Genomic DNA, 27,746 nt, shown 5'->3' on the forward strand with positions numbered 1-27,746 from the left:
TAAAATAAAATGCTTTTAGGTTATAAAAATGTTTTTAAATGGTTATTTGAGAAAGACATGTCTTTTAAGTGTTTTTACATGAAGCACTTAGGGTCCGTTTGGTTCACGAAATTAATTTTTTGAAAAATCAATTTCTTTACATTTTTCAGAAAAATGAAAATGTGAAATTTCTTTTCTAATGTTTGGTAATCTTTGAAAAGTAAACTATGAATTATAAATGAAAAGTGTCAGTTTTTTAATTATACCTTCATTTATTATTTATTTAAAGAAGCAATAAATGATTTTCTAAGAGAGGAAAAACAAAATCCAAGCTAGAGCAAAAAAGTTTTATTTTTTCCTCAATAAAGACATCAAATTTTTTTGGGCCAGGAATTGATTTTTTTTTACTGTACTTATCAAACGTGGAAATGAAATTGATTTATCATTTCAGACCTTCAAAACTTGAACCAAATGTACTCTTAGAAGGTCTGATTTTAATTTGTAGGGCCAGAATTTTTATTTTTATTTTTTTGCCATGAACAGGGCCAGGTTTTAATTTGTAGGACAAGGATCCTGTACCAGAAAAATGGAAATTTGTACAAAGCAATAAATAACATAATCAAATCACTTATTAAAGAATAGATGAGATTAAGCACTATTTTCCAAGTCAAACGGGTGGAAAGTGTTGTGCACGTGGCAACTTACATGATTGCTTGGTCCCACTCAAAACCACTCTCTTTTTCTTTAGTCCGTATAGAATTAAGACTCGTTTGTTTTCTTCTCTGTCAGTGAGATGGCTTTGAGAAGATGAAGCGCCCCTGATGCTGGAGACCAGGGAGAGACACACACACACACACACACACCAGCTCCACTAGGCGTTAGGCTTTTTGCATATCTGTCACTCTCCGTCACCACCACCACCACCACCACCACCGTTTAGTTAGGGTTTCAAGAGGAGCAGCAGACAATGGAGAAGATAGCATCGGAGTTGGAAGAGTCGGAGTTGAAGCAGAGGAGTCTCAGCAAAGCGTACGAGAGCTTGCATGCCCAAGCTTCTTCCGTCCTCCTCTTCACCGTGCAGTGGAAGGACCTCGAGGACCAGTTTGAGTCCACCAGGAACTCGCTCGAGTCCCGATTCCGAGAACTGGAGGATCGCGACAAGGAAGTCGGGTTCAAAGAGAAGCAGTTGGAAGCCAAAGAGATGGACTTGAACTCGCAGATGGAATCCAAATTCAACGAATTGCATGGAATTGAGGCATTGATCGAAGAGAGACTACAGCAAGTTGAAGAAGGTAAGAACCACTTGCATTCACTTGAGTCATTGATTGAAGATTATAGAGAAGAGATTGATGGTAAAGAGAAGAGGTTCGAGGAAGTTCAGAAACTGGTTAGGGACATGGAGAGTGATTATGATAAAGTCCAAGAACGTTTTAAGGTACGCACTAGGAAATTGAAATGGGTTGAGAAAACTATAGAAGACAAGTCCAAAGAGGTTGAGTCTAAGAAGATGGATGTCAAAAGGGTTCAACGACTGTTGAACAAGTACAATGGGGATATTAAAGTGAAAGAGAGACAATTGAATGAGATAGAGGGGTCAGTTGAGGAGCGCAAGAAAGAATTTGATTTGAAAGAAGAGCAAATTAAAGCTGCGCAAAGATCGATTGAAGAATGTGACAAAGAGATGAAATTGAAAGAGGAGAAAGTTACTTTGATTGAGAAATCGTTAGTGGAATGCTCCAATACACTGGATACAAAAGAGAAAAAAATTAATGACATGGATTTGAAAGTGAAAGACTTTTGTTTGCATAGGCAATCAATGGAGGAATGGTCCTGTAAACTTGAGTTGAAAGAGAGGGAACTTGAAGGATGGGTTGAGAAGCTTGAATTGAAAGAGAAACAAATTGAGTCCAAAGTTGAGGAACTTAATTTGATTGATAAGAGGGTCAATGAATGCCTCAATGAGGTACAAGAAAGGGAAAAGCATTTGGATTTGCTCAAAAAGTCGGTAGAAGAATGTTCTGATGGACTTGAAATGAAAGAGAGGCACCTTGAACAACAGGCCAGAGAGCTTGAATTGAAGCAGAAACAATTTGAGTCGATTCAAAAGTCCACTGAAGAACACACCCAAAATATAAAATCGAAGGAGAAGACTAATATCCTTGATTCTCATGTGAAGATTGAGCAATTGGATCATATCCCTGCTAACATTGCCACTCTTCCTTCATCCACAAGTAATCAATCCAGCGCCAATAAGGATGGTAAAGGCTTGCAGTTGTTCATGAAAGAGCATTTGAAGAGAATTGATGTAGTGGGTATCGAAATGACAGCAGTTCTTCAAGCCTCATCAGACCCAGCAAAGTTGGTTTTGGATGCAATGCAAGGGTTTTACCCTTCAAATTTGACTGTGGACAGCAGGGAGTTTGATTTTGATTTGAGAGTTATTAGAAGGAGTTGTATTCTTTTGTTAGAGGAGTTAAAGAGAGTCTCACCACAAATTAATCCTCAGGTAAGAGAAGAAGCAATGAAGTTGGCGGCTGATTGGAAGGCTAAGATGACAGTGGCGACTGAGAAAAGGTTGGAGGTTTTGGGTTTTTTGCGGCTTCTTGCTGCGTATGAATTGACGTCTACTTATGATGTGAAGGAGCTTCAAACTTTTCTTGCTATAGTTTCTCAGCATGAGCATGCAACTGAATTAAGTCGGGACCTTGGTATCACAGGTAAGGCACCTGGTAAACTCTGTTTATTTTTTCAGATTTCTATCTGTATGTTTTATTTGTATAATAATCTCTTTATTTTGAATATATATGTTGAATAATTCTCTAGAGTGGATGGTCCTCAAACTTGATTTTCTTATTAATTTCTCAAAGTTTGATGAGTCATATGGGTCGTTTATCATATTTCTTTCCCTTGTTAACAGCAGCTACTATGCTCTTTACATGTAATGGATTGCAGAGGCCTGCAAATCTTTCTCATTTTGATGACTCATATATGTCAGAAAGAACGGTTCTGAAATGTTCATGTTGTGCCTTATGGGAGCTTCTTTTTAGAAAGGAAAAATAAAGTAAAATTGAATGGTAATAGTTTTCCACTGTAGAAAAGCATTAATTACATTCCCTATTGGACATGCCTTACACTTTTGCATTTTAGAGAAACATTGTAGAGTAGCCATTTACTTTATGAAGTTGTTGCAACTTGCAAGAAATGTTTTTTAAACATGTTTCAAAACAATTGTCTATTAGGCCTCGTTATATTCTGCAAAGATATTTTATATTGCAAACAGTTATTTCTTTTTTCTTTTTTTAAACAGATTCTCTATCTTTTTTGCTGGCCTGAAAATCGCAAACAGTTTCATTTGTCCCTATTTTATAATTATGTTGTTTGAGGCTTACAGCTTCTCTTTTTGCATGTTTTTGTCTCATTTATCCATAAGAATCTCACTGGAGATATCTGGTGCACATATGCTCTTCTTTTGATACCATTCCATCATAAATTTTGTTGTTGCAAATTTTGCATATACTTTTAAAGTTATCTTTTAGGTAGCCTCTATCTCCAATTTGCACATAATACCATCTGATGATTTCACATACGCAAAACAAACCTTTTCTAATTTATATTCAGTTTTCTTGGTAAGATTTGGACCTAATAGCTATGCCCATACCTTATAACTTGAGTCAAAGCACAAGTGACACATAATGCTATAAATATATTTTGATATGTTAAACTTTAGAAATATTCACTCACTGTCTACTGCCTTTTCTTTGTTTCTTACAATTGCTTAGAGAGCAGCACCATTTGTTCCCCTGTCGAAATTGAGGAAACAGAACCTTCACTGGCCAAGAATGCAGCAACTTTTTCTTCTCCAAATCTTCAAATAACTGCCACCCCAGATGCAAGGTATTTGCAGGGGTTTCTAAATGAGCATTTGAATGGGAATCATTTAACACAGGACGAAACATTGGCTGCTCTTCAAATGTCATTGGACCCAGCAAAACTTGTGTTGAATGTGATGCAAACTTCTTTTGCTCAATACTGGAGAAAAGGAGATGTTCGTTCCAACGAAACTATCATGTTGCATTACATTTCCCTATTGGACCGGCTGATGAGAGTCTTACCACATGTTGGACCGCAAGTGAAAATAGATGCAATAAAGCTAGCAATCCAGTGGAAAGCAAGATTGGGAGCCGACACTGATAATTCACTTGAGCTTTTGGGTTTTTTGCTGTTTATAGTTACATATGGGTTGCTTTCTACCTTTAATATCGATATAGATGAGGTTGCAATGCTTCTTGGTAGGATTTCACAGCATAATCAGGCTCTAGAATTATGTCAGACACTTGGTTTTGCTGATAAGATCCCTGGTAAGATTCTTGAAAATTAGCTTCGTAGTGTGCTGTTTGTGTTCCACTTACCATTACTCTCATTTATTTCTTGGTATGCTATTTAATTTCTTTCTGCAATGTACAATATTTTGGCTATTGGTGTTTGTAATATGAGTGTCTGAGATGCCAATCTCGTGTCCTTGTTCTTAGGTGATAGTTATCTTTGGGTTGGTTTTATACTCTCTTCAGGAGCTAATGAGTTGAATAATATCAGCAAAAGGCTTTAAGATGATTTAGAAACCTAAGTTAAACTTCATGATTGTACAAGTTGCCACTCCTTGACTTCTAATGTCTTCTTTTCCATCTTAAATATGCCTTCTTTTGTCAATGCATTTGCCAATACCTTATTTAAGTTTGGGCGGTGCTACCACGCAATTCTTCTTCTGAAACTTATCTGGATCTGTTTGGTAAGTCCTGCAATTTTGTTTTGCATGTGCAGATTTTATTCGAAATCTTATTGAAAGCAACCAACTGATTGAGGCTGTTAGATTGATCTACACCTTCAAGTTAATTGACAAGTTTCCCCCAGTATCACTCTTAAAAGAGTATGTGGAGAATGCAAAGAAGTCTGCCATAAAAATTAGCAAGAAAAAGAAATCACTTGATGAAAAGGTACCTTAGCTCTTCTTTGGACATCAAATATCTTCTTCTAGGACCATCCTCAATAAATGTACATCTATTAATTTAAGCTCACATTTTACTTTTGCTCACAGGAGAAGGTCATAGATGACGAAATGGCTGATCTAAGAGCTGTGATTCAATGCATCAAAGACTACAACCTCGAGTCCGAGTACCCATCCAGGAACATTGAAACACAAATAGCTTGGCTGGAGAAACTAAAGGAGGACCGAAGATGTTCAGTGCCATCTCCTGCCTCCAAGGTTGAACTACAAGAGCAGAAAATATCTCTTGCCTCCAAGGTTGAACAGAAAGAACAGAACAAATCTCTTGCATCCATGGTTGAACAACAAGAGCAGAGAAAATCACTTGCCTCCATGGTTGAACAAGAAGACCAGAAAAAATCACTTGTCTCCATGGTTGAGCAACAAAAGCAGAAAAAAGGGAAGAAACGTAAAACCACGGTTCAATCACAACAGCGTAAAAATAAATGTCATCAGACATCCATATCAGCTGCTGCAGGACCGTCCTATGAATTGCCAACTTTCACCCCTGGCTATCCGCCACCATGTTCATCGTCTTGGCCATATGAAAATTATGGATATCCTGGGCAGTTTGGTATGAATGCCAACAACCATGGAAATGGTGCTAATTTTGGTGCCATACAGAATGCTGGAATGCATCACCCGTATCAATTCTTTCCCTGCCCTCCTAGATATGGAAATTCCGAATACCCAGTCCCAGTGCACAGTGCTGATTATGGTTTACAATCCTCGTACCCTTACTCCTAATTTTATTGATGGTGCAACTTTGGTAGGTTGCCAGCCTGCTTTCTTTTCAAAGTTGCATTGCATCTATTTAGGAGAAGCAGCTATTTTGACCGACTTCATCGTAGAAACCTTTGACATAGATGGGTACGAATGTTATGAAAACCTGATTATACATGTTTAATGTTAATAGTATGGTTTTAGCTGTTATATGATTCCATGCTTTACTTTCAAGGCAGTGTCTCATATCTGTTACCTATCCACACAATTTTTTTTTTTTCATAATCCAATCTTTAATAGACCATAAACGCCTCTTAAGGCAATAATCAATTCATCTGGTTCTGATTTTTTTTTTTAAAAAATTAGTAATTTAATTATTAAACTGTATTCTGCGTCACAAGATATCATACCACCCAAAATAATTAGTCAGCTATTTTCTTCGGTTGACAGCATTCTTGATGAGATCATCAATAATCACAAAATGAAACATACTAGAAAGACCATTAACGACGAACCATCATGAGGTATGAATGTATGATACAGATCGAAGATCTAGTTGATGTGCTTCTACAGCTTCAGGAGTCCGGTGAGCTCCAATTTGATCTCACAACCGACCACATCAAACCTGTCATCTTGGTAACACTAATTAAGATACATGCCCATCTATTATTTTACATGTTTTTCTTAATTTCCTGATTCCTTCATTTTATCAAGGTCAACAAATACATAACATTAAAGATCAATGTTAGTTAATAAGTTGATATATACATGATGTACCCAGAGAGGATAACCATGAATTAGCATATAGAAAATAACCAAGTTATGCATATCTGTCATAACTATTTCTATACTTTACTAGATTAATGTACCAAGAGAGGATATTAATTCCTTGTGAGTGTTAATTGAAACTACAATGCATATATCTAAAGTTCTAAACCCTAATATCTAATCCAGCTACTTGATCATCACAGCACTACTGCCAAACATATTGGTCTTTGGACTGTTGGACATGAGACAAACTGTGTTCAAAACTCCTTCTTAAGCTGATCCCCAATGGATCTATTCCCTTCTTCTCATTGGCTCTCTCTCTCTTTTCTCTCACTCCCTTTCTTTCTCTCTCCTCTCATTCTTCTCTCTTTCTTTCTCCCTATTATGGAAACAAGCAAATTATTTTTCATTAAAAAAACATAATGTGGAAGTTTTCATTATTCAAAATTAAACCCACTCTTCTAAGAATTTTTGAAACGGGGAAATTTAATTGTCCCGATTCGTACAAGGGAATAACATAATCAAATAACTTGTTAAACAAAAGAAGAGATTAGATCGTTAAAGAAGAGATTAAGCAAAGAAAAGCCTCTGTTTGGACACGTGGCAAATTGCATGCTTTCAGTGGAACGCCGAACGCCGAACGCTTCCTCTTCTTCTTCTTCTTCTTCTTCTTCTTCTTCTTCTTCTCTGTGAGAAGTGATCAAGGTATCCTCCACCATCCCTACGTCCGTACACTTAGGGTTTTCACAGGCGCAGCTGACAACGGAGAAGATGGCCTCACATTTGGAAATGTCGGAGCTGAAGCAGAGCAACATCGGCAAAGCGTACGAGAGCTTGACCCTGCAGTGGAAAGACCTCGAAGACCTCTTTGAATCAACCCGGAACTCGCTCCAGGCCTAAGTCCAAGAGCTCCAGGAGCGTCAGAAGGAGCTGGAAACCAAAGAGTTCAACTTCAACTCGGAGATGGAATCCAGAGCCGAAGAATTGCATGGAATCGAGAAATTGATCGAAGAGAAACTACAACAAGTTGGTGAAGGTAACAACCTCTTGCATTCGCTTAAGTCATTGATTCATGAATATAACGAAGAGATTGAAGTTAAGGAGAAGCGGTTGAAGGAAGTTAAGAAATGGGTTGGGGAGAAGGAGAGGGATTATGATTTGGTCCAAAAACGTTTCAAAGAGCGCACAAGGAAATTGAATTGGGTTGAGAAAACTATAGAAGACACGTTGAAAGAGGTTGAGTCTAAGGAGGAACAAGTCAAAAGGGTTCAACGAGTGTTGAACAAGAATGGTGAGGATATTGAGTTGAAAGAGGGGCAATTAAATGCGATTCTGCGGTCGATTGAGGTGAGCAAGAAAGAACTTGATTGGAAAGAAGAGAAAATAAAGCTGCCTAAAGATTGGTTGAAGGATGTGAGAAAGAGATGAAAGTAAAAGAGGAGAAACTTAGTTTGATACTTTGATCCAGAAAATGATTGTGGAATGCTCTAATACACTGGATTCAAAAGAGGAAATGATTAAGGCAATGGATTTGAAAGTGTGATTTTTGTTTGCTTGAGAAATCAATGGTGGAGTGGTCCAGTAAACTTGAACTGAAAGAGAAACAACTTGAGTCAAAAGTTGAGGAACTTAATTTGACTGATAAGAGGGTCAATGAACGCCTCAATGAGGTTCAGTTGAAAGAGAAACATTTTGAGTCACTCAAAAAATCGATACAAGAGCGCGAAAAGCATTTGGATTCTCTCGAAAAGTCAGTACAAGAATGTTCCCATGGACTTGAAATGAAAGAGAGGCAACTTGAACGACAAGCCAAAGAACTTGAATTGAAGCAGAAACAATTGGAACATACCCCTGCTAGCAATGCCATTGTTCCTCTGTCCCCAAGTAACCATCTAATTCTTTTACGTATGCAAAACAAGCCTTTTCTTATTTATATATAGTTTTTTGTTGGTATGATTGAACCTAATAGCTATGTCAATCACTTCTCCCCATACCTTTAAACTTGTGTCAAAGCACAAGTGCCACATAATGCTTTGAATGTCTTTTGATATGTTAAACTTAGAAATACCTACTCACTGACTTCTCTACTGCCTTTTTCCTTGTTTCTTACGATTGTATAGCAAGCAGCACCATTTGTTCCCCTATCGAAATTGAGAAACCAGAACCCTCACTGCCCAAAAATGCAGCAACTTTTTCTTCTCCAAATCTTCAACTAACTGTCACCCCATATGCAAGGTATTTGCAGGGGTTTCTAAATGAGCATTTGAGTGGTAAGTTTCTTAAAAATTAGCTTTCATAGTATGCTGTTTGTGTTCCACTTACCATTACTCTTGTTTATTTCTCGGTATGCTGTTTAATATCTTCTGAAATTTACATAAATTTGGCTATATGAGTGCCCTAGATGCCATTTGTGTGTCGTTGTGCTAGGGTGATAATTATATTTTGGTTGGTTTTATACTGCCTTCATGAGCTAATGGGTTGAATATTAGCAAATGGCTTTAAGGTGTTTTAGAAACCTCATATAGACTTTATGATATAAGGTATTAGGACCTTGGGATGCCTCAAGGCGGACCTTGAGGTATACAGTTGTGCAAGGTGCACCTTGAGACTAATAAGGTTCTACCTTGAGACAAAGGAAAATCCCCTTGATCTTAACAAAATCATTCAAATCCTATATGTGTATAAGAATTCATAAAGTACATATTAGGAAATGAACAAAAGATTAATCGTTTTCTTCATATAATAGTAGACAAACGGGTTTATCATATCAAAATCGGTTTGTCGTATTTGCCACTAATCCAACCCATTTAGTGATTATGTTAATGGACGGATTAATGTCAAGTAATAGTCAATCCAAACCCCTAATTTTATGTGAGGTTCAAGTCATGTTAAAAATTGTGACTCCTAGACTTCTTACTTCTTCTTTGCCATCTTAAATATGCCTTCTTTTGTTAATGCATTTGCCAACAGTACATTATATAAGTTTGGGTTGTGCTACCATGCAATCCTCGTTGAAATTCTCTGGATCTGTGTGGTACCATGCATTTGCCAACAGTACATTATATAAGTTTACATGTAGACTATGTAGCAGATTGTACTCAGAATCTTATTGAAAGGAAGCAACTGATTGAGGCTGTTAGTTGGATCTGCACCTTCAATTTAATTGACAAGTTTCCCCCAGTACCACTCTTAGAAGAATATGTGGAGAATGCAATGGGGTATGAAAAGGTACCATAGCTCTTCTTTTTTGTACATCAGATATCTGCTTCTTAAATAGTTAAATCCTTGATCATCGTCAATGTAAATGTACATCCATTTAAGCTTACTTTTTTTGTTTTGCTCACAGGATAAGGTTTTATACGACCAAATAGCTGATCTAAGAGCTGTGATTCAATGCATCAAAGACTACAACCTCAAGTCTGAATGCCCATCCAGGAACATTGAAATATGAATAGTTTCGCTGGAGAAACTAAAGTAGGACCAGAGATGTCCAGTGCTGTCCCCTGCCTCCAAGGTTGAACAACAAGAGCAGAAAAAATTTCTTTCCTCCATGGTTGAACAAGAAGAGCAGAAAATATCAGTTGCCTCCATGGTTGAACAACAAGGACAGAAAAAATCTCCTGGCTCCAAGGTTGAAAAACAAGAACAGAAAAAGTCTCTTGCCTCCAAGGTTGAGCAAGAAGAGCACAAAAAAGGGAAGAAACGTAGTACCATGTTTCAACCAGAACAGTGCATGAATAAAAGTCATCAGACATCGGTTTCAGCTGCTAGACCACCCTATGGATTACCAACTTTCACCCCTGGCTATCCACTATCAAGTTCGTCATCTAGGCTGTATGCATATTACAGATGCTTTGGTCAGTCTCCTAATTTTGGTGCCATACAGAATGCTGATCAGTTTCGATTCTTACCATCTTCATACCGTCACCCCTAATTCTATTGATGGTGCAACTTTGCTAGGGTGCCAGCCTGCTTACTTTGTGAGTTGCGTTACATCCATTTAGGAGAATTGAAGCACCTGTTTATACTGAATTTATTGTAGAAACCTTAGACATATATGGAGTTCTTGGAATGTTTGGAAACCATGAATAGTATGATTTAAGCTGCTATATGATTCCAGCTGAGGACGTTTATGTAAGATTATTGTACCGCATAGTGATGCTATTCCAAGGCATGCAGCACTGGTATTGCATTTTTATGTGGAGAAGCATGTTATGTTGTACAACCTCGATAGATATTGTTGTGAACTCTAGTGTAGTTTAAACCCATATGCTTTGCTTTTGCATCATCAAATTTACTCCTTAGTGGAGGATTGTCGGTTGGTTTTCCAACGCATGAAGCATCAAGTATTCATTCCTTCTGTGGATTAACCTTTAGCAATTGGTTAACTCTTGGTAATAAATTCTACCAAATATTCCACCAACTATTAATGAAGAGAGAGAAATTCACCTATCCACACAACAATTAATTTTTCAAAAAGCACTAGAAGTCTAGAACTCAGTCAACCCACTAATCAAAAGCAAAAAAATAAAAAATAAAAAGCCACTAATCAAATTTGGATCAATAAGAATACTGTTACATAAGAATTAAAAAAAATGGTAGTAAGTCAATAAGAATACTGTTACATCCTAAAATTATATTTCAGGTCTCAAACTATGTGGTAATGATGCATATATTAATATATAAGTTTATTTTGTCTATATAAATGAGTACAATATACTTCCACATTATTTGGATCAAATAAGACACATATTTGGGATCCAAACATTTTCATTCTATAATTATAATATTAAGAAATTCCAAGTCAAACAGAAAGGGAAAGACCGATTAGGCCAAGATTGGAAAAAGTTGGACACGCATTTTGCATGCTTGCGTGGTCCCAATCAGAAACCTCTATTTTGCTTTTGGTCCGTACGACTTGGTTGCTATTTTTATGCTATACGTGAACATGAAATGCAGAACGCTTTCTCTGCTTCTCTCTGTGAGAGGGTTTTAGAAAGTGAAGTCCCATTTGGGCTGGCCTGAGACTGAGACACCTCAACTAGCCATTAGGGTTTCGTTCTTTCTTCAACTTCCACCACCACTACGTCCGTACAGTTGGGGTTTTTGCAGAGCAGCAGAGAATGGAGAAGATAGCCTCGGATTTGAAAATGTCGCGGTTGAAGCAGAGCAACATTGGCAAAACGTACCAGAGCTTGACGATGCAGTGGAAGGACCTCGACGATCACTATGAGTCCACCCAGAACTCGCTCCAGACCCGATTGAAGGAGCTCGAGGACCGAGAGAAGCAGTTGCAAGAAAAAGAGGACACCTTCAACTCGCAGATGGAGTCCAAAGCCAAAAAATTGCATGGAATCGAGAAGTTGATCCAAGAGAGGCAACAAGAAGCTGAAAAAGGTGAGAACAAGTTGCTTTCGATTCAGTCATTGACTCAAGAATATAGTGAAGAGCTTAGAGCTAAAGAGAAGCTGTTTGAGGAAGCTAGGAAATTGGTTGGGGATAAGGAGAAGGAGTATGATTTGATCCAAAATCGTTTTAAAGAGCGAACTAGGAAATTGAATAGGGTTGAGGAAACTTTAGAAGACATGGCTAAAGAGGTTGAGTGTAAAGAGAAGGAAGTCAAAAGGGTTCAACGAGTGTTGGACAAGTACAGTGAGGATGTTGAGTTGAAAAAGAAGGAATTTCAGGTGCGCAAGAAGGAATTTGATCTGAAAGAAGAGCAAATTAAAGTGGCGCAAAGGTTGATTGAACAATGTGACAAAGAGATCAAATTGAAACAGGAGAAACTTAGTTCGTTTGAGAAATCGATAGTGGAATGTTGTAATACACTGGATTTAAAAGAGAAAATGATTAAGGAATTGGATTTGAAAGTGAAAGATTTTTGTTTGCTTAAGAAATCAATGGTGGAGTGGTCTTGTAAACTTGAATTGAAAGCAAGGGAATTTGAAGGATGGGTTGAAAAGCTTGAACTGAAAGAGAAAGAGAAACAAATTGAGTCAAAATTTGAGGAACTTAATTTGATTGATAAGAGGGTCAATGAATGCCTCAATGAGGTACAAGAACAGGAAAAGCATTTGGACTCATTCGAGAAGTCAGTACAAGAATGTTCCCATGGACTTGAAATGGAAGAAAGGCAACTTGAAAAACAGGCCAGAGAGCTTGAATTGAAGCAGAAACAATTCGAGTCTATTCAAAAATCCAAGGAGAAGGCTAATATCCTTGCTTCTCAAGTGAAGATTGAGCATGGGGAGCATATCCCTTCCAACAATGCCATTGTTCCTCAGTCCGCAAATAGGGATGGTAAAGCCTTGCAGCTGTTCATGAAAGAGCATGTGGAGAGATATAATTTAGTGCGTATACAAATGACAGCTCTTCTTCAAGGGTCACCAGACCCAGCAAATTTGGTTTTAGATGCAATGCAAGGGTTTTACCCTTCAAATCCGACTGTGGACAGCAGGGATTTTGAGTTGAGAGTTATTAGAAAGAGTTGTATTCTTTTGTTAGAGGAGTTAAAGAGAACGTCACCCCAAATTAATCCTTTGGTGAAAGAACAAGCAATGACGTTGGCGGTTGATTGGAAGGCTAAGATGACAGTGCCGACTGAGGACAGGTTGGAGGAATTAGGTTTTTTGTGGCTTCTTGCTGCATATGAATTGGCCAATGCTTATGATGAGAAGGAGCTTCAAAGTCTTCTTTCTATAGTTCCTGAGCATGCAACTGAGTTATGTCGAGACCTTGGTATCACAAATAAGGCACCTGGTAAGCTCTTTTTATTTTTCTTCATATTTACATCTGAATTTCTTATTTGTATATTACACTCTTTATTTTGGGTATGTAATATATACATTGAATTATTCTCTAGGGTGGACCGTCTGCAAAACCTTGATTTTCTGATTAACAACTGAACGTTTGAAGAGTCATATGGGTTATATATCATATTTCTTATCATTGTTAAGTCAATAAATAGACATCTATATCAGCAGCTACAATGCCGTTTATATGTCGTGGGATGTTTATAACATTAATGACCCATAGATGTCTGAAAGAAAAGTTCTGAAATGTTCATGTTGTGCCTCATGTGAGCTTCTTTTGACAGTGGGATAAAAAATTTGAGTGATTATAGTTGAGGTTTATAGCATCTCATGTTGCAGGTTTTCTTCTCATTTATCTCGTAAGAATCTCAGTAGACATATCTGGTACCACAAATTCTCTTCTGTTGATACCATATCATCATAGATCTTGTTATTGCAAATTGTGCATATACTTCTAAATTGGTCTTTTAGGCAGTCTTTATCTCCAAATTGCACGTAATACCATTTCTTTTCTTTGACATATGTGAAACAACCTTTTCTTATTTATTTTTAGTTTTGGTTGGTAAGATTTGAACCTAATAGTCATTCCCACCCCCACCCAACACCTTACCACTTGATCCAAAGCACAAGTGGCACATAATGCTGTAAATATTTTTTGATATGTCAAATTCATGATTTATTTACTCGCTAACCTTTCTACTGCCTTTTCTTTGTTTCTTACAATTGCATAGCAAGCAGCATCATTTGCTCCCCTGTCGAAATTGAGACACCAGAGTGTTCACTGGAAAAAAATGGAGAAACTTTTTCTTCTCCGAATCTTCAGTTAATTTCCACCACAGATGCAAGGAATTTGCAAGGGTTTCTAGATGAGCATTTGAGTTGGAATCATTTAAGACGAAGTGAACCTTCGGATACTTCTGAAAGGTCATCATCAGACCCAGCAAAAAATGTGTTGGATGTGATGCAAACATCTTTTGCTGAATACTGGACAAAACGGGTTGTTGGTTCCAAAGCAACTGCCATGCTGAGTTACATTTCCCAATTGGATCAGCTGATGAGACTCTCTCCGCATGTTAGACCTGATGTGAAAGAAGATGCAATGAAGCTAGCAATCCAGTGGAAAGCAGCATTGGTAGCCCATGGTGAAAATTCATTGGAGGTTTTGGGTTTTTTGCATTTTATAGCTACATATGGATTGCTTTCTTCCTTTAATGGAGATGAGATTGCAGTGCTTCTTGGGAGGGTTTCTCAGCATAAACAGACTCTAGAATTTTGTCAGTCACTCTGTTTTGCAGATAAAATCCCCGGTAAGTTTCTTGAAAATTAGCTTCCGTAGTGTGCTGTTTGTGTTCCACTTACCATTATGCATTTGTTAATATTACCTTTAAGTTTTGGTGGTGCTACCATGCAATTCTCCTTTTGAAACTTCTCTGGAGCAGTTTGATGAATCCTGCAATTTTGTTTTACACGTAGCAGATTTTATTCAGAATCTTATTGAAAGGAAGAAATTGATTGAGGCTGTTAGATTGATTTTCACCTTCAAGCTAATTGAAAAATTCCCACCTGTACCACTCTTAGAAGCATATGTGGAGTATACAAATAATATTTGCAGGGAAATGTGCAGGGAAAGGATTTCACTTGATGAAAAGGTACCTACCTTAGCAATTCTTTGGACATCCAATATCTTCTTCTTAAATAGTTAAATCTCGGACCCCATCCTCATTGTAAATGTACATCTATGAATGCTTACTTTTGCTCACAGGATATGGTTGTAGACTACCAAATTGCTGTTCTCAGAGCTGTGATTCAATGTATCAAAGATTACAACCTTGAGTCTAAATACCCATCCCGAGACATTGAAATACAAATAGCTGGGCTGGAAAATCTGAGGAAGAATTGGAGACGTGCGGCACCATCAATTGCCTTTAATGTTGAAAGACAAGAGCCGGAAAAAGGGAAGAAACGCAGTAGTAGCACTTTTGCCCCCGAGTTTCAATCACAACAACAGCAGAGAAATATATGCCATCGAGAAGCCGTATGGAATGCTGGACCCCATCCATTGCCAACCTTCATCCCCGGCTATCTGCAGTCACGATTGGTGCATGAAATTTCTGGACAGATTGGGCAGGTTGCAGAAAATCATGGACACCCTCGGCAGTTTGGTATGGCTTCCTATGACTCTGAAATAGGTCCTAATCTTGGTGCTATACAGGATGCTGATCAGTTTCGATTCTTACCATCTTCGTACCGTTACCCCAAATTCTATCGATGTTGAAATTTGCTAGGGTGCCAGACTGCTTACTTTCTGAGTTACATTACATCCATTTAGGAGAAGCACCTGTTTTTACTGACTTCATTGTAGAAACCTTAGACAGAGAAATAGTACTCCGAATGTTTTGAAATCATGAACAGAATGGTTTAAGCTGCTATATGATTCCAGGTCTGGACATTTATGTTAGATTCTTGTACAGCATAGTGATGATTTTGCAAGGCAGTGTCTCTGATTTGCACACTGAAAGCTCTTTTGTTATGTTTGGATGACCATGATTGCATTGATGTACAATTCAATTTGTGTATTGTACTAGCTTGTACCCCATGCCTCAGCAGTCAGCACTGATGCAGCACTAATGCATTTTTACGTGGAGAGGAGAAACATGTTATGTTGTACGAGCTAGCTTGAGAGATATGGTTGTGAACTATAGTGTAGTTTAAACCCATATATGCTTTGCATGATCAAATCTGTTGGGCTCCGTGAGTTTTCATTCCCTATTAGGCTATTACCTTTAGTAATAAATACAACTATAATTAACTCGTAGTAATAAATTCAACCAAATATTCCACTACCTAATTATGGAGAGAGAAAAATTTACCTATCCACACACAAAAATCCTTTTTGTTCCATTTTCACTCACAAACAAGAATAGACCATATATAGGAATAAAGGAATAGACCATAAACACCTCTGAAGGAAATAACCAATTCATTTGCTTCTGATTTTTAAAAAGTCAAGTAATTTCATTACTAAAATGTAATTTCCGTCACAAGATATCATATCAACTAAAGTATTAGTCTCTGTTTTTTTTGTTGGGTTGGATAAACTAGCTACTTTTGTTAACACATATGTTAGAAGCAGAAATAACAAACATACAAAAAGAGTGAAAATTCATACAACACTAGAACCCACTAATTAAAAGCGAAAATGAAAAAAAGGGTAGTAAGTCAATAATAATATTGTTAAAGATCCTAAAATTGTGTTTAATTTTGGATCTCAAATTATGTGGCGCAGACTTAAAAATGGTGCTTTGTGACCCATTTATTCACATAGTAAAACAGCAAGATATATGCTGCCACATCTGGATCCAAATTTGAAATCCCAAACAATATTTAGTGTATAATTGTAATATTAAGGTGGTAAACGGTGATAGCATAATAAATCACTTATTAAACAAAACAAAAGAAGTGATTAAGCGCTAAAACCCAAGTCAAACAGAAAGGGAAAGACCGATTAGGCCAAGAATAGAAAAAAGTTGGACACGTGGCATTTTGCATGCCTGCGTTGTACCAATGAGAGAGCTCTAATTTTCTTATGGTCCGTACGACTTGGTTGCTATTTTTACGCTAAACGTGAACGTGAAATGCCGAACGCTTTCTCTGCTTGTCTCTGTGAGCGAGAGGATGGGCTGGCCATAGAGTGAGAGGCACCTCCACTAGCCATTAGGGTTTTGTATTTTCGTCACCACCACTACGTCCGTACAGTTGGGGGGTTTTTGCAGAGCAGCAGAGAATGGACTATATAGCGTCGGAGTTGAAAATGTCGCGGCTGAAGCAGAGCAAAATCGGCAAAGCGTACGAGAGCTTGACGCTGCAGTGGAAGGACCTTGACGAACACTTTGAATCGACCCAGAACTCGCTCCAGATCCGATTCCGAGAGCTCGAGGACCGTGAGAAGGACGTCGCCTTCCGGGAGAAGCGGGTGGAGGTAAAAGAGACTGTCAAACAATGTGTTTAGGGTTTAATAATTTCAGCATATTTCATTAATCACATAAAAAAGGTATTTATACCTGTACAAGTGAGGGTCTAAATAGCAAATACATCTATTCCTATAATTACAAGAAAACCCATATAGACTAGGAATTTAACACTCCCCCTCAAGTTGGTGCATAAACATCACACATGCCCAACTTGATAAGTGAACAATCAAATATCCTACTCGACACAGCCTTGGTAAGAACATCAGCCAGCTGGTCTTCAGATTTCACAAAAGGGAAATCAACAATCTTAGCCTCTAATTTCTCCTTAATGAAATGACGATCAATTTCCACGTGCTTCGTACGATCGTGTTGAACCGGATTATGAGCAATCTCAATCGCAGATTTATTATCACAAAATAACTTCATAGCGACCTTGGGTTTATACCCCAAATCTATCAACAACCTCCTTAGCCACAGGAGCTCACAAATACCATTTGCCATACCTCGGTACTCCGCTTCGGCACTGGATCTAGACACCACCTGTTGTTTCTTACTTCGCCAAGTAACTAAATTACCACCAACAAAGGTGAAATACCCAGCTGTAGACCTTCTATCATCTGCTGATCCTGCCCAATCAGCATCTGTAAACCCAATAACATCCAAATGGTCATGTTTACTAAATAACAACCATTTACCTGGTGCAGATTTCAGATACCTCAAGATACGTTCAACTCCATCCATATGTAATTTCCGTGGGTCATGCATGAACTGACTCACCACATTAACAGCATATGCAATATCCGGTCGAGTGTGAGCTAGATAAATTAATTTCCCCACAAGTCTTTGATATCTTCCTCTGTCAGTCGGAGCAGAATTGTAGCTTTCAAACAACTTATGGTTCTGCTCAATAGGAGTTGCAGCAGGCTTACAGGCAAGCATACCTGTTTCTGTCAAGAGATCAAGGACATACTTTCTCTGGGACAAAAAAATTCCATGTGAAGATCTCGCTACTTCAATCCCAAGGAAATACTTCAGGTTACCTAATTCTTTCATCTCAAACTCAGAAGCCAGGTAAGTTTGTAGCGAGGCCATCTCCTCCTGATCATCTCCTGTCAAAACCATATCATCCACATATATAATGAGTACAGTACGCTTGTTACCTCTTCGTTTAATGAATAGTGTATGATCTGAATTACTTTGTTTATAGCCTGCAGCTTTCATAGACTTGGAGAACCGTCCAAACCAGGCTCTAGGTGATTGCTTTAGGCCATACAATGCCTTTCTTAGCCTGCACACCATACCTGACTGTTCCAGTTCAGGAATTCCAGGAGGAGGATCCATATAGACCTCTTCTTCAAGGTCGCCATGCAAGAATGCATTCTTGACATCAAACTGAAGAAGAGGCCACTCCAGATTAGCAGCTAGAGACAACAACACCCTCACAGTATTCAACTTTGCTACTGGAGCAAATGTCTCCTGATAGTCAACTCCATACGACTGAGTGTACCCCTTGGCAACCAACCGAGCTTTATACCTCTCTATGGAACCATCAGCTCTATGTTTAACCGCATAGACCCATCTGCATCCCACAGGTTTCTTCCCTTTAGGTAACTGAACCAACTCCCAAGTCTTATTTTTCACCAATGCCTCCATTTCTTCTGCCATTGCCTTAGTCCATCTTGAATCTGCTAAAGCATCCTGCAAATTTCTTGGGACAGATACAGAAGATAATTGATGCACAAATGACTTATATGACTCGGATAGCCTATGCGAAGACATATGACTATTTATAGAGTATTTGGCTTTGGCGTTAGGATCTGGTTCATAAGATGTAGGTGGAATACCTCGGGTTGACCTATGTGGAAGCTTATACCTAGAGGTGTCAGGCTCAGACTCAGATTGGATACTCAAATCATCAGAAAAAGAAGGAGAAATAGGATGTACCTCATGAGACGCCTCTGGAGAGATTGTATCAGTGGTGAAGTATGAGGACTGAGAGTTGTACTATCATCAAACAAACCTCCAAACACGGAAGAGTCAGAAAGATCACTGTCACACTGCACCGCCGAGTCTGTAGGTAAGCAAGATTGATCTACCAGAGGAGGTATTTCACCCACCGTACCCACTGAGTCCTTTTTGTCCTGTAACCTGAAACCATTGAAAAACTCCATATCTATGGCGGCATTCGTCCCTTCACCAACGTTCTCCCCCTGAAGGGAAGGTGCAGAACACTCATAAAAAAATTGTTCCTCATGAAATGTAACATCCATAGAGACATGGAACCGACGAGACGGAGGATGATAGCACTTGTATCCTTTAGTAGCACGACCATAGCCAACAAAAACACATTTCAAAGCCCGGGGCTCCAATTTGGTACGTTGATGCCCATGTAAATGGACATACACAACGCAGCCAAACACTCGAGGTTCCAAATGCAAAATAGACGGAAGCTCACAAGAATCAGCAAGGACATCCAATGGGCGCCGAAAATCGAGAACACTAGATGGAGTGCGGTTAATTAAGTACACGGCTGAGCTAAGGGCATCGCCCCATAAGAAGGTCGGTACCCGACCGCCAATCAACAATGATCGAGCAATCTCTAGTAAGTGTCTATTCTTCCGTTCAGCCACCCCATTCTGTTGAGGAGAATAAGAACAAGATGTCTGATGAATAATGCCATGTAAACCAAAGTAATCTGTCAATCCTTTGTTAACATATTCGCCGCCATTATCCGAGCGGAGAATACGAATCGAATGATTGAACTGAGTTTTCACCATCTTATGGAACAATTGGAATACTTCACATACATCACTTTTATTATGAAGAAAATAAATCCAGGTCATACGCGTGCAATCATCTATGAACGTGACAAACCATCGAACGCCATTACAAGTAGAAAGAGGGGCAGGTCCCCAAACATCAGAGTGAACCAAACCAAAAGGAATTCCACATTTATTATCATTAGAAGAAAACACTATTCGGTGACTCTTAGCCAACACACAAGTTTCACATTGGAAATCCTGGAAATTACAACCACGAAACAATGAGGGAAATAACCGCCTTAGATAACTAAATGAAGGATGACCCAACCGCTGATGCCAGAGCCAGATCTTCTTCTTATTTGCAACTAACTGAGTACCACTAACATGATGAGCCTGACTAACACCATCCAGACCCAAAGTATCACCATCCAGATAGTACAAGTCCCCATCTCTCCTACCACTGCCAATCCTCTCCTTGGTATGAATATCCTGAAAAATACAGTGAGTAGGAAAGAAAACAACAACACAACCACGAGATGCAGTTAGTTGACTAACAGACAATAAATTGCAGTTTAAGGACGGAACAAACAAGGTATTAAACAAGGTAAGAGACGAAACAGACACAGTTCCAATGCCAAGAACTGGAGAAGACACACCATTGGCATTAGTGATGAATGGTTTGGGACTACTAGATGACAAGGATTGGAATGCATATCTATCACAAGTTATATGATCGGTGGCACCTGTGTCAATTATCCATGTATTTGTACAAGAATTAGCAGGAGTACGCAAAGCACAATAAGATATACCTGACTTAGCAGCAAAAATAGAAGTATTGACCAAATTTCCCTTGGGAGCCGGTTGGGTAGCCTTAAAAGGAGAGTCCCCTGGGGATGCCTTCATGCCTTTCAGATGCCATTCCGGATACCCATGAAGTTGAAAACACTTCTCTACCACATGATTGGTACCATTACAATGAGTACATTTCTGAGTCTCATTCTTTCTAGAACCAAACCGGTTACCACTCGAGGGTCTGGCCACCATGGCCATACTAGTATTAGTAGGACCACCAAGCATGACATCCTGGCGATTAGCTTCAGCACATACTGTAGCATAAGCAGTACGAAGATCAGGCAGAGGAGAGGTAGCAAGAATCCTTCCTCTAACACTATCCAAATGCGAATCAAGTCCAGCCAGAAAAACATATAGCCGATTAGCACTAACAATATCATTATACAACCCAATATCTCTCGAACATTCCATAGGACAAGGTTGAATTGCATCCACCTCCTGCCAAAGTTTCTGCAATATACCATAATATTCAATAATAGTTCGACCATTTTGACGAGTGGAAATAACCTGACAATGGAGTGAATAAGCCTTGGAACCATCCTGACTCACAGAATACTGCCTCTTGAGAGCTTCCCATATCTCCTTGGCTGTCGCCATACGAATGAACAGTGAACGCACATCTTTGGTCATTGCATCCAAGAGCCAAGACTTAACCATGCAATTTTCATCTTCCCAGGCCTCAAATTCAGGTGAATCACGATCCGTAGGCATAGGATGTGAACCTGAAACTAAACCCCAGCGCTTCCGGCCTCGGATCTTATTCTGTGCATTTAAAGCCCACTCTCCATAGTTTGTGCCATCAAGCTTTTCTGGAGTGATTACTGAGTCATTAAAAGTAACCGGAGGAAGTGTAGGAGGTGTACTCAATTCAGCCTTCTTGCCATCAGTCTTGGAAGAGTCGGCCATGATACCAAAAAACTTAGACCAAGAAACGGATTTGTAGCAGCGGAACAAGTCAGAGAAGAGATCACGCAGCGGCTGATCACGCAGCAAGGGAAGCCGTCAGTATATAAACCACACAGTAGCAGCACAAATAATCGCCGGCGCTACAAGCAGGAGATGGACGACGGCGCAGCAAGGGAAGACGGCGGCACTGCAAGTAGGAAGAACAATCGACGCAGGAGTGGTGCGACTGGTCGACGCGCACAGGGTCGACGTCGTCTCTGGAAGACGCGCACAGGGTCGGCGTCGTCGCTGGAACAATCGGTCGGCGTCGTCGCTGGAACAATCGGCGTCGGCAGCAAGGAAAGACGCGCACAGGGTCGGCGTCGTCTCTGCAAGCAGGAGTGGTGCGACTGGTCGACGCGCACAGGGTCGGCGTCGTCTCTGGAAGACGCGCACAGGGTCGGCGTCGTCTCTGGAACAATCGGCGTCGGCAGCAAGGAAAGACGCGCACAGGGTCGGCGTCGTCTCTGCAAGCCGTCGGGTGTGTCGCGTCACCGGAAGAACTCGGCGTCACTGGAGGAGGTGATCGCCGTCACAGGTCGTCGGCGCACAGGCGGGCACGAGCAAGGTAGCACAGTGACTGTTCCGGTGAAAAGAGATAAACGATGGAGGCAGCACAGTAACTGGTATTCTCTGAAAAAAATAAATCCCATGCACACAGCAACAAGGATTTGCACAGAGATTCCCACGTAAGGAACAAGAAAACAGATCAAGATCAACCCTAACACACCACCAAAAACCTAAGTCTGATGAATAGGAGTTTGGGTGGCTCTGATACCATGTCAAACAATGTGTTTAGGGTTTAATAATTTCAGCATATTTCATTAATCACATAAAAAAGGTATTTATACCTGTACAAGTGAGGGTCTAAATAGCAAATACATCTATTCCTATAATTACAAGAAAACCCATATAGACTAGGAATTTAACAGAGACCACTTTTAACTCGCAGATGGAGTCCAAAGCCAAAAAATTGCATGAAATAGACAAGTTGATCCAAGAGAGGCAACAAGAAGCTGAGAAAGGTAAGAATGACTTGCTTTCGATTCAGTCATTGACTCAAGAATATAGTGAAGAGCTTCGAGGTAAAAAGAGTCTGTGTGAGGAAGCTGGGAAATTGGTTGGGGTCAAGGAGAGGAAATTGAAATGGGTTGAGAAAACTTTAAAAGACAAGTCGAAAGAGCTTGACTATAAGGAGAGGGAAATCCAAAGGGTTAAACGAGTGTTGAACAAGTCCCGTGGGGAGATTGAATTCAAAAGGAGGCAACTAAATTTGATTCAGGGGTCGATTGAGGAGCGCAAGAAAGAATATGATTTCAAACAAGAGCAAATGATAGTGACTCAAAGGTCAATGGAAGAATGGGACAACGAGATGAAATTGAAAGCGGAGAAACTTAGTTTATTTCAGGAATCGATTGCGGGATGCTCCAAAAACCTGGATGAAAAAGAAAAAATGATTAAGGCAATTGATTTGAAAGTGAGAGATTTTTGTTTGCTTCAGAAATCAATGGTGGAGTGGTCCCATAAACTTGAATTGAAAGAGAGCAAACTTGAAGGATGGGTTGAGAAGCTTGAACTGAAAGAGAAACAAATTGAGTCAAAAGTTAAGGAACTTAATTTGATTGATAAGAGGGTCAATGAATGCCTCACTCAGGTACAAGAACGAGAAAAGCATTTGGACTCACTCGAAAAGTCGGTACAAGAATGTTCCCATGGACTTGAAATCAAAGAAAGGCAACTTGAAAAACAGGCCAGAGAGCTTGACTTGAAACAGAAACAATTCGAGTCTACTAAAAAATCCAAGGAGAAGACTAATATCCTTGCTTCTCAAGTGAAGATTGAGCATGGGGAGCATAGCCCTGCTGACCATGCCATTTTTCCTCTGTCCACGAGTAATCCATCCAGCATCAATATTGATGGTAGAGCCTTGCAGCTGTTCATGAAGGAGCATTTGAATAGAATTAATTCAGTGGGTGTGGAACTGGCAGCTCTTCTTCAAGGGTCACCAGACCCAGCAAATTTGGTTTTGGATGCAATGCAAGGGTTTTACCCTTCAAATCCGACTGTGGACAGCAGGAAGTTTGATTTTGAGTTGAATGTTATTAGGAAAAGTTGTATTCTGTTGTTAGAGGGGTTAAAGAGAATGTCACCCCAAATTAATCCTTTGGCGAAAGAACAAGCAATGAAGTTGGCGGCTGATTGGAAGGCTAAGATGACAGGGGCGACTGATAATAGGTTGGAGGTTTTGGGTTTATTGCGCCTGCTTGCTGCATATGAATTGACTTCTACTTATGATGTGAACGAGCTTCAAACTCTTCTTGCTATAGTTCCTGAGCATGCAACTGAATTGTGTCAGGACCTTGGTATCACAGATAAGGCACCTGGTAAGCTCTTTTTATTTTTTCATATTTACTTCTGAATTTCTTATTTGTATAATACTCTCTTTATTTTGAATATGTATATATACATTGAATTATTCTCTAGAGTGGACCGTCTGCAAAAACTTGATTTTCTGATTCCTACTGAACGTTTGAAGAGTCAAATGGGTTATTATTATATTTCTTGTCATTGTTAAGTTAATAAATAGACATCTATATCAGCAGCTACAATGTGCCCTTTACATGTCATGGGATGTTTATAACATTGATGACCCATAGATGTCTAAAAGAAAAGTTCTGAAATGTTCCTGTTGTGCCTCATGTGAGCTTCTTTTTACAGCTAAAAAAAAACAAACAAACAAATTGAGTGATTATAGTTGAGGTTTATAACATCTCATGTTGCATATTTTCTCCTCATTTATCTCATAAGAATCTCAGTAGACATATCTGGTGCCACATATAATATTCTGTTGATACCAAAACATCATAGATCTTGTTATTGAAAATTTTGCATATAGTTCTAAATTGGTCTTTAAGACAGTCTTTAATTATCTCCAATTTGCACATTTGACATATGTGAAACAGCCTTTTCTTATTTATTTTTACCACCCCACCCCACACCTTACCACTTGAGCCAAAGCGCAAGTGGTCACATAATGCTAAAATATCTTTTGATATGTTGAATTCATGATTAATTAATTTACTCACTACCTTTCTACTGCCTTTTCTTTGTTTTTTACAATTGCATAGCAAGCAGCATCATCTGCTCCCCTGTTGAAATTGAGACACCAGAATCTTCACTAGCAAAAAATGCAGAAACTTTTTCTTCTTCGAAAACTCAGATAATTTCCACCACAGATGCAAGGAATCATTTAATGCGGAATGAAACTTCGGATACTTCTGAAAGGTCATCAGACCCAGCAAAACTTGTGTTGGATGTGATGCAAACATCTTTGGCTGAATACTGGACAAAAGGAGATGTTGGTTCCAAAGCAACTGCCATGTTGAGTAACATTTCCCTGTTGGATCAACTGATGAGAGTCTCTCCGCATGTTGGACCTGATGTGAAAGAAGATGCAATGAAGCTAGCAATCCAGTGGAAAGCAGAATTGGGAGCCCATGCTGAAAATTCATTGGAAGTTTTGGGTTTTTTGCAATTTATAGCTACATATGGATTTCTTTCTACCTTTAATGGAGGAGAGATTTCAGTGCTTCTTGGGAGGATTTCTCAGCATAAACAGGCTCTAGAAATTTTTCAGACACTCTGTTTTGCAGATAAAATCCCTAGTAAGTTTCTTGAAAATTAGCCTTTGTAGTGTGCTATTTGTGTTCCATTTACCATTGTGCATTTGTTCATATTACCTTCAAGTTTTGGTGTGCTACCATGCAGTTATCCTTTTGAAACTTCTCTCAAGCTGTTTGATTAATCCTGAAATTTTGTTTTACATGTAGCAGATTTTATTCAAAATCTTATTGAAAGGAAGAAATTTATTGAGGCTGTTAGATTGATTTTCACCTTCGAGTTAATTGACAAGTTCCCCCCTATACCACTCTTAGAAGCATATGTGGAGTATACAAATATTTTTTTAAGGGAAAGGAATTCACTTGATGACAAGGTACCTCAGCACTTCTTTGGACATCCAATATCTTCTTCTTAAATAGTTAAATCTTGGACCCTATCCTCACTGTAAATGTACATCTATGAAAGCTTACTTTTGCTCACAGGAAATGGTTGTAGACTACAAAATTGCTGTTCTCAGAGCTGTGATTCAATGCATCAAAGAGTACAACCTTGAGTCTGAATATCCATCTAGAGACATTGAAGTGCAAATAGTTGGGCTGGAAAAACTAAAAGAGAATCGGAGACTTGTGGCACCATCTATTGCCTCCAATGTTGAAAGACAAGAGCAGAAAAAAGGGAAGAAACGCAGTAGCAGCACTTTTGCCCCCGAGTTTCAACCACAACAACAGCGGATAAGTATATGTCATGGGGCAGCCTTATCGGATGCTGGACCCCCCGGCTTTCTGCAGTCAAGATTGGTGAATGAAATTTCTGGACAGACTAAGCAGTTTGCAGATAATCATGGACACCCTGGGCAGTTTGGTATGGTTGCCAATGACTGAAATTGATCCTAATTTGGGTGCCATACAGAATGCTGATGAGTTTTGATTCTTACCATCTTGGTACCGTTACCCCTAATTCTATTGATGGTGCAACTTTGCTTGGGTGCCTTCCTGCTTACTTTTTGAGTTGCATTACCTCCATTTAGGAAAAGCATCTATTTTGACGGACTTTATTGTAGAAACCTTGGACATAGAATCATAGATGGGGTACTTGGAATGTTTTGAAACCATGAATAGATGTTTAATGTTATTAGATGGTTTAACTGTTTAAGCTGGTTGCTATATGATTCCAGGTCAGAACGTATATGTTAGATTAATTATTGTTACAGGCTTACAGCATAGCGGTAATTTTTCAAGGCAGTGTCTCTTATTCGTGCACTGAAAGCTCTTGTGTCTTGTGTTATGTTTGGATGTCCATGATCGCATCGATGCAGAATTTAATGCTCCTTTTAAACAGCACAAATGTATTGTGTGTTGTACGTAGAGATTGTCGCTATGTACAAGACTACAAACTACAAGGTACAAGCTACAAGCTTGGAGGATGATGATGATTCTACACACTGTGGTGGTGCGTTAGCAATATCGTTTAACTCTTGGCTAATGATAAATACTGTTGGAAAGTGAGTCTTCCTTATTTTAGGGAAGAATGTTTCCTTGTTTTATGTAATCGTGTTTTATTTCATTCCTGTATTCCTATTTATACCTCCATTGAAGCAATAGAAATAAATAGGAGTTTTAGGGAAGAAAACATTCTCCCTAAAATACGGAAGACTTACTTTCCAACAAATACAACTCTGGGTAGCTCTTGGTAATAAATACAACTCTAGTTAGGTCTTGGTAGTAAATACATGTCAACTCTTGGTAATAAATACAACTATAGTTAACCTATTCTTAGTAATGAATACAATAGTTAACCAACTATTAGTAATAAATACAACTAAATATTCAACTAAATAATGAAGAGAGAGAAATTTACCTATCCACACAAAAATAATTGTTGTTCCATCTTTATCCCAAACAAGAATATATCACAAATACCTCTTAAGGCGAGAATAACTTACATGTCTCTGTTATAGGGATATGTGTTATCTCAATTAGAGAGAGAGAAGAGAGGAGGGGATAGCAGGTAAGTTCTTATCTCTTAAGGTAATAATCAATTTATTTGGTTCTGATTTTAAAAATTCAACACTTATTAGAGAAAATAAGTGATTAAAGGTTAAATTCTAAGTCGAACATATGGCCAAAAAAAAAAATTCTAAAACATAAAGAGAAAGACCAATTTGGTTTAAATTGCAAAAAAATTGGACTCACGTAAATTCTAACACATGTACAACATGATCTAGATTGTTTTAATCAACCCACTTATTAAAGAAAAGAAGAGATTAAGCAAT

The 27,746-nt window shown here is 38.8% G+C and overlaps 2 protein-coding genes and 1 pseudogene across 2 annotated transcripts; all 3 read left to right on the top strand.

Annotated features, from left to right (window-relative positions):
- Positions 1 to 838: 838 nt before the first annotated feature.
- On the top strand, positions 839 to 5,964 carry LOC147280929 (uncharacterized). Its single transcript, XM_086246486.1, has 4 exons — positions 839 to 2,696; positions 3,759 to 4,337; positions 4,798 to 4,970; positions 5,072 to 5,964. The coding sequence occupies exons 1-4, from the start codon at positions 947 to 949 to the stop codon at positions 5,765 to 5,767; spliced, it is 3,198 nt and encodes a 1,065-aa protein (XP_086102612.1). The 5' UTR covers positions 839 to 946; the 3' UTR covers positions 5,768 to 5,964.
- Positions 5,965 to 7,256: 1,292 nt separating this feature from the next.
- LOC147280930 (uncharacterized) lies at positions 7,257 to 15,598 on the top strand (annotated as a pseudogene).
- Positions 15,599 to 17,134: 1,536 nt separating this feature from the next.
- LOC147280931 (uncharacterized) lies at positions 17,135 to 26,979 on the top strand. Its single transcript, XM_086246444.1, has 7 exons — positions 17,135 to 17,314; positions 22,788 to 24,237; positions 24,982 to 25,518; positions 25,687 to 25,847; positions 25,957 to 26,335; positions 26,649 to 26,699; positions 26,840 to 26,979. The coding sequence occupies exons 1-7, from the start codon at positions 17,135 to 17,137 to the stop codon at positions 26,977 to 26,979; spliced, it is 2,898 nt and encodes a 965-aa protein (XP_086102570.1).
- The last annotated feature ends 767 nt before the right edge of the window (positions 26,980 to 27,746 follow it).

This window comes from Dryas octopetala, chromosome 6 (genome assembly GCF_963921425.1).
Source record: "Dryas octopetala chromosome 6, drDryOcto1.1, whole genome shotgun sequence".
Lineage (NCBI taxonomy): Eukaryota > Viridiplantae > Streptophyta > Magnoliopsida > Rosales > Rosaceae > Dryas > Dryas octopetala.